This window comes from Pteropus medius, unplaced genomic scaffold (assembly GCF_902729225.1).
Source record: "Pteropus medius unplaced genomic scaffold, Ma_sr-lr_union100, whole genome shotgun sequence".
In the NCBI taxonomy this organism is placed as follows: domain Eukaryota; kingdom Metazoa; phylum Chordata; class Mammalia; order Chiroptera; family Pteropodidae; genus Pteropus; species Pteropus medius.
Genome location: NW_024356248.1, coordinates 1,935,807 through 1,953,943, shown reverse-complemented (window position 1 = coordinate 1,953,943; position 18,137 = coordinate 1,935,807). Strand labels below are relative to the sequence as shown.

The 18,137-nt window shown below is 60.0% G+C and overlaps 1 protein-coding gene across 6 annotated transcripts in view; it reads left to right on the top strand.

Moving 5' to 3' along the window:
- Nucleotides 1-18,137, top strand: part of DAGLA (diacylglycerol lipase alpha) — a 61,524-nt gene that overhangs the window by 31,211 nt on the left and 12,176 nt on the right. The window contains exons 1-10 of one of the 6 annotated variants that reach the window (XM_039860022.1): nucleotides 1,789-2,925; nucleotides 5,259-5,397; nucleotides 5,791-6,002; nucleotides 6,868-6,891; nucleotides 7,213-7,314; nucleotides 7,775-7,913; nucleotides 11,027-11,114; nucleotides 13,089-13,223; nucleotides 13,860-13,937; nucleotides 15,635-15,759. In XM_039860022.1, the coding sequence (XP_039715956.1) occupies nucleotides 5,303-5,397; nucleotides 5,791-6,002; nucleotides 6,868-6,891; nucleotides 7,213-7,314; nucleotides 7,775-7,913; nucleotides 11,027-11,114; nucleotides 13,089-13,223; nucleotides 13,860-13,937; nucleotides 15,635-15,759 (998 nt within the window). In that variant the 5' untranslated portion in view covers nucleotides 1,789-2,925; nucleotides 5,259-5,302. Of the gene's footprint in view, nucleotides 1-1,788; nucleotides 2,926-3,368; nucleotides 4,121-4,476; nucleotides 4,578-5,258; nucleotides 5,398-5,790; nucleotides 6,003-6,867; nucleotides 6,892-7,212; nucleotides 7,315-7,774; nucleotides 7,914-11,026; nucleotides 11,115-13,088; nucleotides 13,224-13,859; nucleotides 13,938-15,634; nucleotides 15,760-18,137 lie in introns of those variants that run through there. The other 5 variants (XM_039860024.1, XM_039860021.1, XM_039860025.1 and 2 more) reach the window with 5 other exon arrangements.

Genomic DNA, 18,137 nt, shown 5'->3' with positions numbered 1-18,137 from the left:
TCTGAGGCCTTTCTCAACCTCAGTTTCCTCACCCATAAAAGGGGGTGTTGGGACTCTTTCTGAGGCCCCTTCTAATTGGCATTCCTACGTTAGGCAGGCTTTGGATGACAGCAGGAAGGACCTCTGTCGCCTGCCTGCTCAGCCCCCTGCTTCTCTGGAGGTACTGGGGCAGAGTCTCTGAGCCTCAGTTTCCTCGTTCGTCAGTAGTAACAATAATAGAAGAACCAGCATGTGCTGAGCACTTACTATGTGACAGGTGCTGTCTTAAGTATATGACTCACTTAACTCTCATGGCGGTTCTGAAGCAGGTACTATTCTTAGCCTCGTTTTAGAAGTGAGGACCTAAGGCAAAGAGAAATTAAGTAACTTGACCAAGGTCACACAGCCAGGGCTCAGACATAGTCCGTTTTTAGAGCATGTGGAGAGTGATGCTGTTGCCCACATCACTGCTGAGAAGATGGAACGTGATTAGTCCAGGACTTGGGACACAGAAGATGTGCAGCTGACGTCAGAAACATCCCTGTGGCCTGGACCTGACTGTCATCCCTTCAGGCTCAATCTCCAGCCCATCCCTGGGCCCAGATACCAGAGGCTACCTCTGGCCAGGTGGGCTGACCTAGAAGCTGGAGGTGACACTGTTCGGGTCTCCCACAGCACATCATCCTATCCCCTATGGCCACAAGTTTCAGGCCGACTCAGGTGGCCTGGCCCCATTGCAGGCAAGCAAGGTGACCTCCCATTTCCACATGGCTGGAACTCTGTGCTGGGCCATCCAGTCAGTGGACGCAGCAGCCCACACCCTCCTTCCTCCCACGGAAGCTCTTGGCACCTGTCAGCTGAGACCCATTGCCGAGGGACTCTTCCCTGAAACCTGCTCCCAGAGCCAAGCCCAGAGGGACCTTGGGATTAGTGGACGAGTCCCAGCCTGGGGCACTTTAGGCACCAGCCCCCTGAGGCCCACAGCGGGGCTCGTCACCCAGTCAGGGTTCGTATCTGCTCAGTCCAGCTCTTTCCCATCAGCTGCAGCCAGTGGTGGGCAGCAGCAGCACCTGCGCAGACCCCAGCACCCTGTCACCATCCCCCTGCCGAGAATTCTCCAGAAAGCTCCTCAGAAGCTCTGTGACTATGAGGCCAGCTCTGTGAATATGAGGCCACCACGGATAGGAGGCCTGTGCAAACCCTCTCATGACGTCATCCCAGTCAGTTCTCCATACAGCCTTCTGAGGGGGCGAGGGTCTCCCCGTTCTGCAGATGAAGACACTGAAGCCTTAGGACAGTTACGGTGGCCAGAGGAGGGGAGATGGTCCCCTGAGCGGGCAGCCGAAGCACTGGGATGGGTCGTTTCCCAAAAAGCCAAGGGGGTGAGCTAAGAGGGCCCTTATGACGGGGAGGGGCTTCCTCAGGGGAGCTGGGGCTGCTTCCAGGGGTGGGGCGGTGGTTCGGGGCAGCTGAGGCGGCTCATGAGGGGAGGGGCGGTGTTCAAGGTTGGATGTGCTCACGCTCCAGGGGCACAAGGGTGGTGTGAAGGTGAAGGACACTGCAAGGCCTGGCCCTCGGGGACTCTGGGTTGAGCTGGGGCAGGAACGGGCAGCGAGGCATCAGCTGGTTCACTGTAAGTGTGCCCAGGGTGACGCTGCAGTGAGGGGTCCCGGGCTCCCGTAAGGGGGCGGCATGTTCTGCCTGAGAAGGGTGGGGTGGCAGGGGCAGACAGGGAGGGTTTCCAGGGAGAGCCTAGAGAGATGGGGAGGGCTGTGACGGGCAGAGGAACAAGGGTAAACAAAGCATGAACTTCCCAATGAGGTGATTTTAGGGAGCAGCACGTTTTGGGGGGGAATCAGGAAAGGCGGTTGGGCAGTATGAGAAGGGGCCGGAACACCTCTCCAGCCAGAAGGAATTCACTGGTGGGTTGCTGGAGTCTGTCCCCAGGGGTTGGGCCGTATCATCTGCTCCGGGACTCAGAGAGGGCTAGGCACCTGCCCAAGGTTGCACAGTCTGCCTCCCGATGATGACGGAGGCCCTTAGCCACTTCCTGAGGGGCTTGGACTTCATCCTGCAGGCCACAAGGAGCCAGGAAGATTTTTAAAGTAGGCGACAGCATGTACATTCTTAAGAAGAGTTTTGCATTTTTAGAAAGAGGAACTCCCAGAATGGTTAATACTTAGCCCAGGGGCCTGAATCATCAGCAAGGAACTTGGGTTTTGTGGGTGAGGGAAGAAAGGGGCCCCCTAGGACTGCTCAAGTCTCCTCATCCATGTGAGGGGGTCCGGGCACCTCATTCATTAGTGCTTGGTCTGGGGGCAGAGCCAGAGGCATGGGGAGCCCACCCCCACCCTCATGCCTGTTACTCCCTGCTGGAGGAGGTGCCATGCCCACTCTCGGGGGTAAGGAAGGGGAGGCCATGTGCCCCCCTCCCCACGTGGAGGTTGGAGGGCATCGACCCTGTGCCCCGGGGTAGGAGAGCCAGGGGAGGTGCTTTGTAACAGCCCCACACCAGGAAGCACCCTCTGCCCTCCCCCCTCCTGAGACATTTCCTCCAGATGAAATCACACCCGTATCAGGGGAACAGGCCCCCATTGTGAAGGGCTGGGGTCCTGAGAGAAAGGGCGTCTTTCAGGCCCTTAAAAATAGCAGCCCTGAGATTTATGAATCCGCATGGACTGGAGTTGTCCCATCCTCCGCCCAGCACCAGCACAGGCTCTTGTCACATGCACCCCAGACCGTGACCTGTTGGTGACCAGCTGGAAAATCCACCAGCCCAGGCGGGGAGGGGTTCATGAGCCTTCCCTCTGCGAAGACCCTAAGACCGGCACCGGCGTTAACCAGAACAGCTAGGGCCTCTGAGAGTTCTCCCATGTGGTCCTCGCCAGAGCTTTAGCAGATGGGGATAATCGACATTTTACAGATGAGGAAACTGAGGCACAACTAGTAAGTCACACATCGGTGGGTGGTGGATCCTGGGTTCAAAGCCAGGCAGCCTAGACTCCCAGCACTGTGCCTGGGGTTCTGCGTCCCGGGCCCAGGCTGGAGGGGCACTGGGACCCCACTGGGGTCCACACGAGCTAGATGGGCACTGGTACTGACGACGGCTGTCGGCCTCAGGCTACGGGCAGAGGCTACCACCGGCCACATCACTCCAGGGTCTTGACAGATCTTCAGCCACCTCTGAGGGCGGGGGGCTGGGCTGGCCCCACTTCTCCAGCAGGGCCTTGTGCATGGGGGTGCTGCGTGTGAGTTTGAGGAGGATGCGTGAATGGTATGTGTTCACCATTCTAGACTCCAGGAGGCGAGGGCGAGGGCAAGGGCGAGAGGCGATTGGGAGGGCCTCCCCTGGGGCCCACCTGAGAACCAGACGTCTTGGGCTGCTGATGGGCAGGGTTCTTGCCTACCAAGGGGCTGGCGCTCCGCTTTGCCAGAGTCTGGCCTGGTTAGCACAGGAGACGGAGCTACAGCACCTGCTGGGACTGTGCTGGCCCCCGACCTCTTAGTCACTTTTGTCATGAGAGGTGGCCCCTACGCCCCACCTTACCCTCTGAAAGCCACATGGAGACAGGGAGGGGCGGCAGAGAACGGGTGACAAAACCCCAGCCGTTGGCAGCTCTGTCCTGCCCCAGCCCCCCTGCCACTCACCGGGCCCCAGCCCCTCCCGTCCCATCCTCTCTAGCTGAAGCTGACACTGTCAGTCACTTGTCACAGACACACCCTCAGCCCCGGCCACCACACCACGCGGCTCCTGTGCTCGCCATCCGTCCCTGCTTCCCGCATCCATGCTCCGACTCCTCCTCGGAGAGAGAGTGGGATGATGTCACTTCCTGAGGGTGGGGGGAGGAGGAGGCACGACCCCGGCAGGCTAGCCCGCCAGCCCGCCCGCCAGGCCACCAGCTCGCCCGGAGCTGCCCGGCAGCGGCTAGATGAAGTGGCTGCAGCAGGGAGAGGGAGGTGGAGACAGGCCGGGCTGGGCGTGCTGGCCGGCCCCTGGCCCACCCCGAGGGCTGTGCCCACCAGCGGGGGGAGCCTTGCCCACTCCCTTCCTGAATGATGCCGGTCTCTGTGGATACTCGTGTTCCCTGGAGCCATCACAGGGAGAGGAGGACTTGCCACCTGCCCCTGGACCAGGTGCCATGTAAGCCTCTGCCAGCCTGGGGACAGCCGCCCACCAGTAGGGCTCCCGGCCCTCCACAGCAGGGTCTTCTATGCACAGTTCAGCGTAGGCCTGGCCCTGGAGCCCCTCACTGGGGTCTCTGGACCAAACCCCTGTGGGGGCCTCCCAGCCCGCTCCACTCCCCTTGTTCCCTGGGCTCTAGGGAGTGAGACTCCCGATTCCTGGACACTCTTCGCTGAGCTTGCCTGTGGCTAATTCGAACTCTGTGACTTCAGAGAGTCGGGAACTGGGCAGCGAAGGCTTCTTGGTTTACGGTGGGTGTGGGAGCTGTGGCTACCGCGAGGGCGGGTGAGGCTGTGGGGCTCACCTACTGCCCTTCTAGCAGGGGGGCTGGGTACCCCAGCCATGCTCTTGATCCTGGATCTCAACCGTGTTCTTCCCTACCAAGAGGAGTAGCTGTGGCTGGGAATTCTGTCGGGTGGGTGCAAAACCAAGTCAAAGCATGCTCTTTGGGTTCTAGCAAAGCGAGAAACTGCAGACCTAATTCAATAAATATTTACTAAGCACCTGCTATGGGCCGGGCACTCTCCCTTCCATACGGGCCGTGCCCTCACCCCGAGCTGGCTCCAGGCCTTCAAACTTCCAGCTGCCCTGCCCTGCTTGTGCAGTGGGGCAGTGGGGGTGGGGTCAGGTTCATGCTTGGTCTGGGAAGCCTCCACCCCACCCCAAGGACTGTGTGTACTAGGCCAGGTCTCTTTGAAGAAAGGCAGAAGGAGGGCTGGGGGAGCTCCCCTGATCCCATGTAGGGGAGGCAGGGAGTGAGCCCAGGCCTTCGGTGGAGCTGAGCAGTTACTGTCGGGGTAACCCCAGGCAGAGCCAATCCCAAGGGGCCAGTGCCAGTCTTAGGGGCTGGAGAAACCTCAGGGGTGAGGCCGAAGCCAGGGTCTCACTGCTAAAGTCCCTTATGTGGGCTTTGGGAAGCGGGTAGGGCGGAGGTGGGTCCTGCCCAAGATTGGGTCAGCATTTCCGGTAACCTGGAAGCCTCTGGGCTGTGGGAACAGGGAGAGATGCCTGTGTTGCTGGGTATACCTGGCCAGGTGCGGTGGTCCTGGGCACCATGGTGGCCCAGCCAGCCACAGGGTTCTCTGCTTTTTTGCAGGAGGTGAGCGCCAGGCCCGCTGAGCCTCCTCAGAGCCGCCAGCCATGCCCGGGATCGTGGTGTTCCGGCGGCGCTGGTCTGTGGGCAGCGATGACCTCGTCCTGCCGGCCATCTTCCTCTTCCTCCTGCATACCACCTGGTGAGTCTTGGAGCCACGCCACCCGCCCGGGTTTGAGGAGAAAAGCTACACGGAGTCTTTCCAGCCATCTGTCCTGACCCTGTCTGTCGTGCTCCCAGCTCCCAGCAGGCGGTGCCTGAAACATACAAACCCTTAGGCGATTCCCAGGTGGAGCCCAGGGACCTCACCTGGCCGCCGCCGGACCTGAGCCCAGCACTGGGCAAAGCTGCCGCTGCTGTCTCCCCACTGCTGGCAGCTGGGCTCCCAGCTCTTGCTTCCTGTCCCTGGCCATCCGTGTCCTCGGAGGCACTCGCTGCCAGGTGGACAGTGGCCCTATACCGCTGGGTCCAGGCTGGGCCGGGCTGTGGGAGGGGCACGGGCTGCTGGCTCCTCTCACGTGCGTGTCCCCTATAGGTTTGTGATCCTGTCCGTGGTGCTCTTCGGCCTGGTCTACAACCCGCACGAGGCCTGCTCCCTGAACCTGGTGGACCACGGCCGCGGCTACCTGGGCATCCTGCTGAGCTGCATGATCGCCGAGATGGCCATCATCTGGCTGAGCATGCGGGGGGGCATCCTGTACACGGAGCCCCGCGAGTCCATGCAGTACGTGCTCTACGTGCGCCTGGGTAAGGGCCGCCCGCCTCGGGGGGTCTGCTCAGGCCACGCCCACCCCCGCCCTCCACCTGTGCGCCGTCGCGCCTTCCGCCAACATTTGATGGGCACGCGCAGTGGGCCATGCCCTGAGCCAGCGCCGCCGGCCCGCGGCGAACCAGCAGGCTTACTGGTTTACTTTCTAGACCAGCGGCAGGCAGACTGCGGCCCCGGGGGCCAAATCTAGCCCGATGCCTATTTTTGTAAATAAAGTTTAAATGGAGCCTGGCCACACTCATTGGTTTATGTCCGTCCTGTCTCTGGTTGCTTTTGTGTGACGAAAGCAGAGCTGAGTAGCTATGACGGAGCGTGCGACCCACAGAGTCTGAAATATTTACTCTGTGGCCTTCGCAGACACCTGTTCTGGGCCACGCGCACCTTTTTAGCTTCTGTGTGGCCCCTCACAAACAGCCCTGTCCTGGGAAGCCCTCAGGGACCTGAACCCACTCCCAGGAGGGCCAGCCTGAGTCCTCCTGGGCTTCCCTGATGGCTCCCTTGTGCATCTATGGACAGCACTGAGCCCAGGGAGCTGAATCCGTGTCCTCAAGGTCACACAGCCAGGGTGCGAGTGTCAGAGCTGAGATCTGAACCCGGGCTGTCTGGCTCTCAGCTAACACACTGTGCTGCCGGTGGATGGGGGAGGGGAGGCCGAATCCCCACCCCATCTTGGCTCAGCCTTGAGCTCAGTGCTCTGGCCCCACTGAGCAGGGTGCTTGAGCAGCCGGCCACGAGGGGCCCCTCCTTCTTCCTGACTCAAGTGCCAGAAGCCCTGAAAGGGACACCCTCTCATGTGATTCTCGCACAATAATGGAATGTAGACATTGTCACCCCATTTTACAGATGAGGAAACAGAGGCTGAGAGAGGTTAGCTAACTTGCCTAAGATGCGTCTGATTCCACAGTCCGTGGGTATAACTCTAAAATCCTGAAACGATTGTTCATCGTCAGCCTTTCCAGGCACCTTCTCAGGGAGGTTTTGGGGCCGGCGGGCGCATTACGAAAGGGTGGAGTTGGGGAGACAGCTGCGCTCCTTGAGCCCTCTCCTCCACGAGGCGGGTCTGATGCCCCTGCTGCTGAGCGGCGGAGGCCCTGCGGTAGGAGGGGCCGGGCCGAGGTTCCAGGGCCCTTCCCAGCGGCAGGCGGCAGTCGGCGGCCGTCCTTCAGCCAGCGCCCGCTCTCCTTACAGCCATCCTGGTGATCGAGTTCATCTACGCCATCGTGGGCATCGTCTGGCTCACTCAGTACTACACCTCCTGCAACGACCTCACTGCCAAGAACGTCACCCTCGGTATGTCAGCCAGCCCTTGGGGTAGAAGGGACGGAATCGGTTTGGAGAAGAGGAAGCTCAGGCACCACCAGAGGGAAAGTTTCTGTAAGGGCACCTGGCAGCTTGGCTGGCCTCCATTCTTGTGGTCTGCCACCTACCTCAGGGGACTCTGGACTGAGGGTGCAGGAGCAGGCATAGGGCTGTCCAGGGCAACAGTTGAGGGCCCCTCAGCATCTCATGGAAACCTACAGAGCCGCCTGCTCTGTGCCAAGGCTGGGCCTTGGCCAAGGTCGTGGCTCAGCGAGGGGGCGACCACGTGGTCGGGGCCAGGGGCCAGGGGCCAGGGGCGGCTGCACCCTGCTGTTGGGTGCCAGAAACAGTCGTGGGCAGGGAGACTCCAGCGCCCCTTCCTTCGGGGCTGTCGAGCCAGGGAGGTGTCCCCAGGACCTCCAACTCCCGCTTCTTACTGCTGCCCCCACAGGGATGGTCGTCTGCAACTGGGTGGTCATCCTGAGTGTCTGCATCACCGTCCTCTGCGTCTTTGACCCCACTGGCCGCACCTTCGTCAAGCTGAGGGCCACCAAGAGGAGGCAGCGCAACCTGCGTACCTACAACCTGCGGTCAGTCGGCTGGGTGGTGGGCGGTCCCCTGCGAGATTCGCTGACAGGCAGGCAAGGCTGGCTGCACATCGCCCAAACTACATCTCAGCCTGTGTGTGAGGCGCGGGCATTGGTCCAAGGCTTAGCCTCCCCCTGCCTCAGTGTCCTGGTCTGTAAAGTGGGAATAACGGCAAGTCCTGCCTCATGCCGCCGTTATGAGATTTACCTTAGATAATACGTGCAGAGTGGTTAACACGACGCTCGCACCTGGGTTCAGTAACTATTGCTGTCCTCGTCTTCAAGGCCAATGCCAATAATGACGACAGTAATAGCAGGAGATGCGTGTTAGTTGAGCCAGTCACTGTGTATATTAACTAACAGTAGATCCGTGAGGTAGCTCTTACCATTGTCCCCATGATACACATGAAGAAACAGGGGCCCAGAGAGGTTACACGACTTGGCTGAGGTGACAGACACAGCTGGTACTTGACGGGGCAGGGATCAAGGTAGTCTGGCTTTAGAGCCATTGCTCTTAACCACTAGGCTAGGCTGACTCTAGGACTAAGGGGGCTGAGGAGGTTAATCAAGGAAGGCTCCCTGGAGGAGGTAAGTTTTACACAATGTTTTCAAGAAAGGGGAAGGCCGTGCCATGGCAGAGAAAATGAGGGAGGGCACTCAGGGTCATAGTAATTCCTGTTTATTGAATAAAAGAGAGGGGGTTTCCAGGGCGGGTCGCAGTAACGCCTGTTGACTGAGCTGCTGCTGAGAGGCCTTGCCCTGAGCGCCGTCTCCCACTGATCTGTTTAATCCTCCTGCCAACCCTGCAGCCGTGAGACCCATTCTGCAGATGGGAGTCAGCATCCCAGAGAGGCAGGTCACTTGCCCCAGGTCGAGTTGGTGGGCTGCGGAACTCCAGCCCAGGGCAGTGGGCTCAGGAGCCCTCAACCAGAGGAGTGGTCACCCAGGCCTCCATGCCCAGCAGGAATCTCCCCACCCACCCTGCTTGGCCTCCCCCGGTCTGCTCAGGCCCTCCACGTCAGCTCCTCACTGTGGCCAGAGCCACACCCACGCCTGGGCTGGCCACTTCCCAGCCTAAAATGCCAGGTCTTGGAGCCAGAGCCTGGGAGCCCATTCTTCCTCCCGGCACAGCTGGCTGCAACCACTCGTCCCATTTGGCTCACTCTGAGCACGGGCCCCCACCTGACCTGGTTTCTGGGCTCCTGGGACCCTGGGGGAAAAAAAAATCTCCCCTCCCTGACTCTGAGTAATTGCCTTTGGGGCCCAGGGCTACCAACGCCTTTGCAGCTGAGGGTTGGCAGTGGCTGTCATTTTAATTAGAAAGTCTTCCTGTGATTTCCGGGCCTATGTGGGTGAGTAAGAGGCCTCAGAGCTCACAGGTCCTGACCTGTTACGGTTTCTCCAGCTGCAGGGCGGGGCTCGCGAGGGCTGCATGGCCACGGCTCCGTTAGTGTGACCCCCTCGACGGCCCTTCTCTACTCACCCTCCCTCCACTTGAAACCCACAGACAGTTTTTCTAACGAGGACATTTTCAAGTCAGCCGACCCTTCATCCACTTCCAGGTTTGGGATGCACACAAGCCGTGCTGTGTCTCACTGACAGGCTCATTTAGTTTCTAGAAATCAGGAAGCTGTTTAAGTCCTCGGCCCGTTTCTCCTTCCAGTGACATCTGGTGGGGGTTGGAAGGTGTGGGTTATTCCCAGCACTACTCCCTGAGAGTCTTGACATGGATCTTTGCAGAAGGAGTGTCTGCCCTCCCTCAGTGAGCCCCACGGCAGAGGGGTGCTGACTCTGTGAACTTTTTCTGTCCAGATTTACTATTTCTCTCCGTTTTGGTCTCGTCTCGGTGACCTAACTTAAGCTTTAGGCCAAACCTGTTACTGTCTCCATCTGCCCCCTGGTGGGCACAGTGGGTACTTCAGTACTGTATACAGTCTGCCCGTCCATCAGGCCAGCGGCCCAGTGGGAAATTCTCTTTGAACATTTGAAAACCCCATTAGGTTAGAAAGGGTTAAAAAAAACCCATGATGTTCTGGGAGCCCAGCTTGGCCAGCATGCTATCACTTCATCAAGCCCCCAGCAGGTGGGACTGTGGCTTAGGACGTAAGCCTGCCCAAGTCCCTTAGGGCAGCAGGTCCCAGAAGCAGCAGTTCCCTTCCGCCCTTTCCTGTGTCCTTCCCTGGCCTTGTGGAACCAGGGTTGGGAGCAGAAAGCGACCTTTACCAAGAGGCTCGAGAAGGAGGGCCCGGCCCGTCACCCCTGATGGATGCTAAGTGCCTTGCATGCATTCAGAGCCACCCATGGCTTCCCCTCCTGACCACCCCGCCTCAGGCTCTGACGGGGCTAGCAGGAGGGCACGTGTCACGAAACCACGCCAGCCCCTTCTGCTCAGTCTGGAAATGAACATTTTTAATGTTTGAGCTGTTATCTTAATGTCCAAAACACACCTACTTCTGGGCACCCAGCATCGGAAGGGCCTCCATGGATAACTGGCCAATTGCTCAGCCTTGGGGTGCAGACTCCTGGATACCTGACTCCCCATCAGAACAGCCAGACTCACAGGGGCTGGGCGTGGGGGTGGGGATGGCCAGGGCCCAGCCATACAGATGAAGCTGGGGACCCCCTCCCTCTAATGTGACAGATCCAAGAGCTGGCAAAACCAGAGCCTCCTTGAGCCTTAAACTTCCCCTGGGTACAGAGAATGTGAGTATCTGGAGTATCTGAAGTCCTTTTGAGGGGAAGCAGCTCTGTGTGGCAAGTTTGCCCCAGGCCTTGGAACAAGTTGGCAGAGAAGGCCTGGGACCCTGCAGCCACGACCAGGGCTCTTGGTTTGAGCCCTTGGAATGCTGAGCCACCGAGCATCTTTGGGCCCCCAGCTCCGAAGCCCCCAGGGCATGCTGGTGTTCAGTCTGCAAAAGCTGGGTGCCTGGGTCCTGGTCTTGGCAACCAGGTCACTGGCCACCCAGCTTTGGCTGGGTCTATTCTCCCCTGGACCTCCCATCAGGGAGCCCTTTGGTGGGGTCCTGGGAACAGGCCGCCCTGTTTCCATAATGTCTGCTCCTGGCTCTTCTGGTCCAGCCGTGTGACCTCACACTTACCAACTCTTCCCTTTTCAGGCATCGCTTGGAGGAGGGTCAGGCCACCAGCTGGTCACGTCGGCTCAAGGTGTTTCTCTGCTGCACGCGGACAAAGGACTCGCAGTCAGTGAGTGCCAGGAGGTCGCGTCCCTCGGGCTCACATCCCTCTGTCAACAACTCGGGACCCTTCGCTCCTTGGCAGAGCCGGGCAGGCAGGGCTGCTAGGAGGGAGCTGGGTTTTGAGCAGGAGCCAGGTGACAGCCGACTCATAGGAGGACCTGTTATTCACTGACCGATTCCCTCTAGCATATGATGACCCCTTGCTTTGTCAAGGGAACAGAAAGATCTGAAGACCTTTCAGTGACCCCCTTGGAACTCAAAGTCTAGTTTAGGAGAAGGGATACTCAAAAATCAGGGCCAAGACAAGGAAAAGCAGCGTATCACCAGCTGTAAGTTACTCTGGAAGATCAAGCGGGGCTGTAAAGTGCTTAGTGTGGTCCTTCCATGCCGGTGCCCTGAGGAATAACCAGAGGACCGGACTCTGCGGTCCCAGGGGGCCGCAGGAGAGAGGGGTCGGCCATGGGTGGCCCTTTGGAGGAGGGGAGGGCCCTCGGGGTCCTGGAGGTGAGCTCCCAGCACTGGCAGGACCCTTAGAGATCATCTAGTCCCATCCCTCATTTTGCAGATCTGGCCGCTGAGGCCCAGAGAGGTGGGGTGACTTGCTCAGTGCCGCACAGCTAGTTAGTGGCAGAGTCAGTGAGGTCAAAAAGGCACTCCTCCCTGAGCCAGGGAGCAAGGGAGCAAGGGAGAAAGGCTCCCTGAGCCTTTCATGGAAGCCACCGGAAGTCTCGAGTGGCTCCTTCCCACCGGCGGCTCCTGGTGAGCTGTAGAGTGAGTGATCAAGTGTGAGAAAGCCCTCCGAAAGGATCCCTGGTGGGTGGGGAGCACCCCCACAGGCCGAGAGGGTCTGAGGGGTCACGGCCCAGGGCCTGGTCCCCAGGCAGGCCATGCAGAGGGCAGGGAGCAGTCCCCAGGCAGACGGGGCGCTAGGCCTGCCAGGGCCCGTGGAGAGCATGCCCACCCCTTCTGGGGGCTCAGAAGAGTCAGGGCTGGTGTCGGAGCCTGGTGAAAGGCAGAACATCTTGGGTTGGGAGGCAGGGGCGGGCAGGGGTCAGGTCAAGTCCAGAGTACGTTTTGTTCAGCCTTTCCTGTGTTGCTTAAAAACTCGAATTGGATGCCAACATTTAAAAATCAGGGGCATTCATGTAAACTTCCAAATTTCTGCGTCTGGCATCTTCAGTCCCTCACAAGCCCGGTCAGCTGGAACTGAGTAGTGGCTGGCTCTGTTTGGCCCCATTAGGCATTTGAGTTTGCAATCCGCGATTTTTCCTCTCTGAACAAGTGCCAGACACACTCAAGGGTGAAACCCAGCAAGAGGATGAGTTGCCATGAGTTTGTTCCCACCACAGCCCCCGCTAACAGGTTAGGGACCAGGGTCCAGACTCCAGCTCTGTGTGAGCAGGGAGGACTCAGAGCACAGGGGCCAGCGGGGCTGTCCTGAGGACAGGGTTTGCAGGGAAGCCAGAGGGGCCCCTGGCCCAGCATCACACCCTTCTCCAGGCACATGGTGGGGGTTTCTGAGCCCGCAACTGTGGGCAGGAGGTGGGAAGAGATTCAGAGGGAGGAGGAGGCAGCCAGGAGCTTAGTTTTGGCTTCTCTGTTAGAGAGAAAGGCCGGAGAAGAGACCAGCGGGCTGAGCAGGCCTTGATGCCATTCCTAGTGTCTGGGGAAAGAGCAGGAAATGGCTCCACTTGGCATCTGTGCGTGCTAGACGGTGAGTGCCCTAGGAGCTCCGAGGACAGAGGAGGGCCGGGAGGTGGACATGGAGAAGGGTCAGTGGCTGCGACAGCTCCTGCCAGGTCCGCAGGGCCCAGGACCCAAGGACAAAGGCCCTCAGGCTCATGCTGCAGAGGGCCGCAGGGGGTCGGGCCAGGGTGCCCCTGGGCCCAGAGCAGACACCCAGCCCCTGGGGATTCACGCCCGGTCTCTCGTCCTCTCTTCCGCTGCCCCCCACTGCCTCCCGCCTCCCTGGACCTCGTAGGACGCCTACTCGGAAATCGCCTACCTCTTTGCCGAGTTTTTCCGGGACCTGGACATCGTGCCGTCTGACATCATCGCTGGCCTGGTGCTGCTCCGGCAGCGACAGCGAGCCAAGCGCAACGCCGTGCTGGACGAGGTGGGCGCCCGGCCCTCCTCCAGGCGGCCTCCCTGCAACCCCCTCTGCCCGGGCCTCTGGCTGCCGCCCCTGCTGCTGCTGCTGCTGCTGCTCCCGGGATTCCACACACCCTCTTGGGTCCCTGGAGGTCGCCCCTTGATGTTCGCTCTGCCCCTATTTCTGCAGCCACCACTGTGGCTCTTACTTGAGTGACTTCCATCTGCTGGGCCACGTTGCCTGCTTCCCGGGCTGCTGCAAGAGATTCTAAGCACAGGGGCTAATGAATGCCACAGCTCGGGCTTCGGCCTCGGGCACTTGCCCCTCCATCCCCCTCCTCCCCAGCCCCGCCCACACACCAGTCCCAGCCTGGGTGTCCCAGTGTCTTCTGCAAGATGCATTCCCAGCCCCCGCCCCGACCGAGGCCTGGGCGAGGAGCTTCCTGGGGCGATGCTCCGAGTGGAAGGGGAGCAACTGGAAATAAGAGGAGATCTTGGCTTTTGGGAAACCGGCTGGGTCACGGAGAGCCAGACGCCACTCGCTCCTTTGGGCTCGCAGGCCCTCGTGAAGCAGGCGGGGTGCAGAGCTGGGTGCCCAGACCCCCTTTCCCAGCCATGCAGCTAGGCCTGGGGCGGCCACCCTCACATGCCTGTTTTACAGGCCAACAACGACATCTTGGCCTTTTTGTCGGGGATGCCAGTGACGAGAAACACCAAGTACCTCGACCTCAAGAACTCGGTGAGTCAGCACCGCCCCCACCCCGCCCCGTCCCGTCCCCGGTCCCTCTCTCCTGCTGGAATGACCTGAGCAAACCCCCTGTTGCACCGTGAGTCCCCCGCGGCTCTCCAGACAGCCCCTCTTCTCGGGTTGCACCCCCTTCCTCCCGAGAACCCCACCACCACTCCGGGTCTACAGACGAACCCCCTGAATCTGTTTGACCACGCTCGGAATGTTTGGTCCTGGCCTCTGGAGGTTATAAAGTGCTTCCCCAGGGTGAGCTGTCACTGCTGTCACTGCTGCCTTTGGGACTGTCGTCGTGCATGGCAGCGGGACATAGCGCTTCGGTTCCCAAGCCTTTCTGAGGTGCAGAACCTCACCCCCAGCGCCTTCAGTAGAAATCCAGTGTGCGTGTCACGGGGGAACGTGGAGCCAGTCCCCTGCCACCCTGGCTGAAACTGCAGCCCACCCTGCCTCAGGAACAAACCGATCTGGGTGTGCATCAGCTCCGCGCTGTCACTGTGACCTTGAGCAAGTCCCTGACCCCGCCCTGAGCCTGTTGCTGCCTGTGTGGATGGCACTGGACACCCCTTCCACGTAGAGCTCTGGTGGGGAGGAAGTGGGCCATTCTGAGTCCAGTTCCCGGTGGGGCACCAGACGCAGTGGTACCAGTCTGGGCTGCTAGAAAGGGTTCGTCTTCGGGTCTCGGTCTCCTGGGATCGCCTCAGGCCTCCATCTTCCCCCCGCTCCCAAAGCAGGCCTTTGTGTCCCCTTCTGAAACAGCTGGTCTATGGCAGGTGCTCTCACCACGGAGGGGGAGGGGCAGGGACAGGCTGCTGCGCAGAGGTGCTGGGTCCCCCGCCTGCCACCTGGCAGAGGCTGCCAGCGCCCCGCCCTACAGCCGGGAGCTCAGAGGGATAATTATCTTCTCCAGCTCCTTCCTGAAGAGCAGAAAGAGCGGCCAGGCTTCCACGCCTCTGGGCCCTGATTAAGGCGCTACCTTTTTCACTTTACAAGATGACTAATCACCCTCCTTAACTTTTACAAGGTGATTAATTCCCTCTAAGTGCAGGAGCCCTCCAGTGCCTGGGGTACCAGGACACTGAAAGGCTTTGCTGGGACACCTGTTCCTCCCTCCCTCCAGCCCTGCAGGCTGATAGCAACAGCCTGTGGCCTCAGACACTGGGCTTCTAACTGGCGCCTTTCCTTAGAGAGATCCCAATCTGCCCAGACACCCCTGCCAGCCAGTGACTCAGTGTGTCAGGCTGCAGTCTCCCTGAATTTGCGGACAAAGAACCCAAGGACCTGCTCACCCAGCTTGGCCATGTCTCTAGGGCTGGCCTGCTTGTCAAGGCCTGGACACCCCAGCTGCAGGGCCCTGGGCCTCTCAGGGTGAAGTGTCCCTTCCCAGGGCCTGATTGCCAAGGCGGGGTGATGGCCACTTGTGCCCCCATCTCTTCCCTTGTTGGGAAACCGGGCAAGGACATCGATCCAGGACTCTCAGTGTTTTTCTGGCCCCAAATCGTTAATTCTGAGACCAGAGCAACAGGACAGGTCTCAGGAGGATACATGCCCTGGTTACAGGGAGATAATTAGGGAAATGCAATTATCATCTGGAGGAGCGGTCCCTCCCCCAGGATGGGGTGGCATCTGTGGCCTGTGGGGGCCCACGAGCCCTGAGGGCAGGAGGTGACCGCCCTCTGACTCCTCCCTTCCAGCAAGAGATGCTTCGCTACAAAGAGGTCTGCTACTACATGCTGTTTGCGCTGGCTGCCTACGGGTGGCCCATGTACCTGATGCGGAAGCCCGCCTGCGGCCTTTGCCAGCTGGCACGGTCCTGCTCGTGAGTACCGTCCCATCCTCCCCTGGGCCAGTGTGTGTGGAGGAGCCGAGGCCATGATGCCAGCCTGCCGGGGACGGCCGTCACTAAGCAGACTGCGCATGTGCGCTGGTCCGCCCTCCGTGACCTCTCTTCTCCCCGCCCCCCGCCCCCCACCCCCCGCGGCCTGCGTTGCTTCTCTGCTGCACCGCACCGTCTCTGGGCCTCGACTTCCCTGCTTCTGCCTTAGCCCTGGATGGGGAAGAGCGTGGGCTTTGGGATCACATAGTCCCGGGTTTGGATCTGGACTTTGTCACTTGCAGCCTTGGGCAAGTCGATCTCCCTCTGCCAGCCTGGGTTTCTATACCTGTAAAGCGGGGCTGGTGATGTGCACCTCCTGGAATGGTTTTGGGAGGATTAAAGGAGGTTATAGCTATCCACCATCCACCACCACCACCACCATCCTGGGGTTTCGTGGTTCCCCCCCTGACCTCTCCCTGGCCCCCTCAGCCACTCCCCTCTTCCCCATCTTCCTTCTCTTCCTGCATAAAAGAAAGGACTTTGCTGGTAAAGAGGGTTCAATCCATAGAGGCCTCCGGAAAGACATCGAGAAGGCCCTTCATAGGGTGCTGGCTCTTCACAGGGTGCTGGCATGGCCTCAGCCCCTCCCCCTACTTGGTGTCTCTGACGTCAGCCCAGGCCACACAGAAGGAGGACAGCTCCCTGGCTCCCTGTTCCAGAAAGGCTGGCATACTGGGCAGGGAGCTTCTGTCTGTGACACCTCTGCCCTCAGGGCCAGCAGCAGCCACACCCCTCCTGTAGAGCCTTCCTTTCCACAGAAAGCTGGGTGGCTCTTGGGACCTCGTTCTCACCATCCCCCAAGCGAGTGACAGAGTGGACCAGGGCATCCCGTGCCCCCTCCCTTCTTTGCCAGCCTGCACACAGCTGGGATTCCTCTCAGCACCCTTGGGAGCCCCTGCTGCAGCCAAGAGCTTCTTGAAACGAGTACGAGCCCAGGAGTCCCATGCCCAGGGCCCTGCTCCCTTACTCACGGGCAGAGTGGGGATGTCATTTGTATGACAGTGTCTGTCTGGCCTGCCACAGGCTTTCTCAGAAGCCAGGGTGTCACTGCAGGCCAGGCATTTGAGGCGTTCTGCATTTGTTTCGGCTTCTCAGTGCTCCAGAGAGAGAGAGCAGGCAGTCCTCAGACCCCATGAAGGCCCAGCTGGGTCCTTGCCTGGAAGAACAGGTATCTAGTGGGTGGAGAAGGGGCAGCCCTGAAGGCCAGGCTTGCAGCCAGGGGTGTTTGTTAGGATGGAAGCCAGAGGGCTGGGCCTCTTTCTCTGAGGGCCAGCCTGTCCATAGCAACCTAGAGTCCCAGCACTAGCCAGCAGAAGGAGCTGCTGACCTGCCTCGGGCCCAGGCCCTCCGCCTGGCTGCAGCTCTCCTGGCCCATACAGTATGACCAGCCAGGCCTATGCCGGAGTGCTGGCCTCGAAAAGGCGGGAGGCCCCTCCTAGGAGCCCAGACTGCTGGCGCTGCTGCTCTCATCCGTTTCCCTGGCTCTCAGACCACTGCCTCAGAGGCTGTCCTCTCACTGGACAGAGGGAGAGCTACCATTTGTGGAGTGCCTGTCATATGCTGGGCCCTTTCTGCGTCTTGGGTCTTCGAGGTCACACTAGCCTTGTGAAGTAGCTGTCAGCACCCCACTCTTACGGAGGAGGAAACGGAGCCTTCGGGTGGCTGAGTGCTCCCCGGGCCCTCGCAGTCGGGGAGGGACGCACCAGAGCAAGGACTCAAGCCCAGGTCTGTTGCTGAAGGCCACACTGTAGCGGCCACATGCTCAGTGCTTGAGGTGGAGGCTGTCCTTGGAGAGAGCAGACAGCAGCCTGAGAACAGGATCCCGGCCCCCAGATCTAGACCAAGCCCCACGTGGCCGGGCATGGGGTTGGGGGCTCCCCCAGCATCCATCGAAGTGGTCGCCCAGTGGCTTCTGAGATTGGCCTCACCCTGAGTCTTCTCACTGAACCCTCTCCCCCATTGCGAAGTGTGTAACAAGCCTTCAGGTGCTACTCGAGTGAAGATAAACCTCTTGGCATCTCTAAAATTCAAGATTATTAATAAAATCTCAGCTGTCATCTTAAGACAGGTGGCAGGGGTGGGTCACATGCTCTCACAGTTCCTGGCTTGATCTGTTGGGTGCTGGCTCCCTCTGGTGGCCAGAGGAGCAGCTGCACTCCTTGCTGAGAGTCCAGCTCAGATGCTCACTCACTCACTTGGGGAAGCCCACTCTGTGCCTGGTGCTGTTTTTGGTGCTGGCGACATAGCTGTTAACCAAGCAGAGCAAAACCTGCCCTGTGGAGCCCTTCGCCTGGTGGGGAGGCTCAGACAATGCACAAACC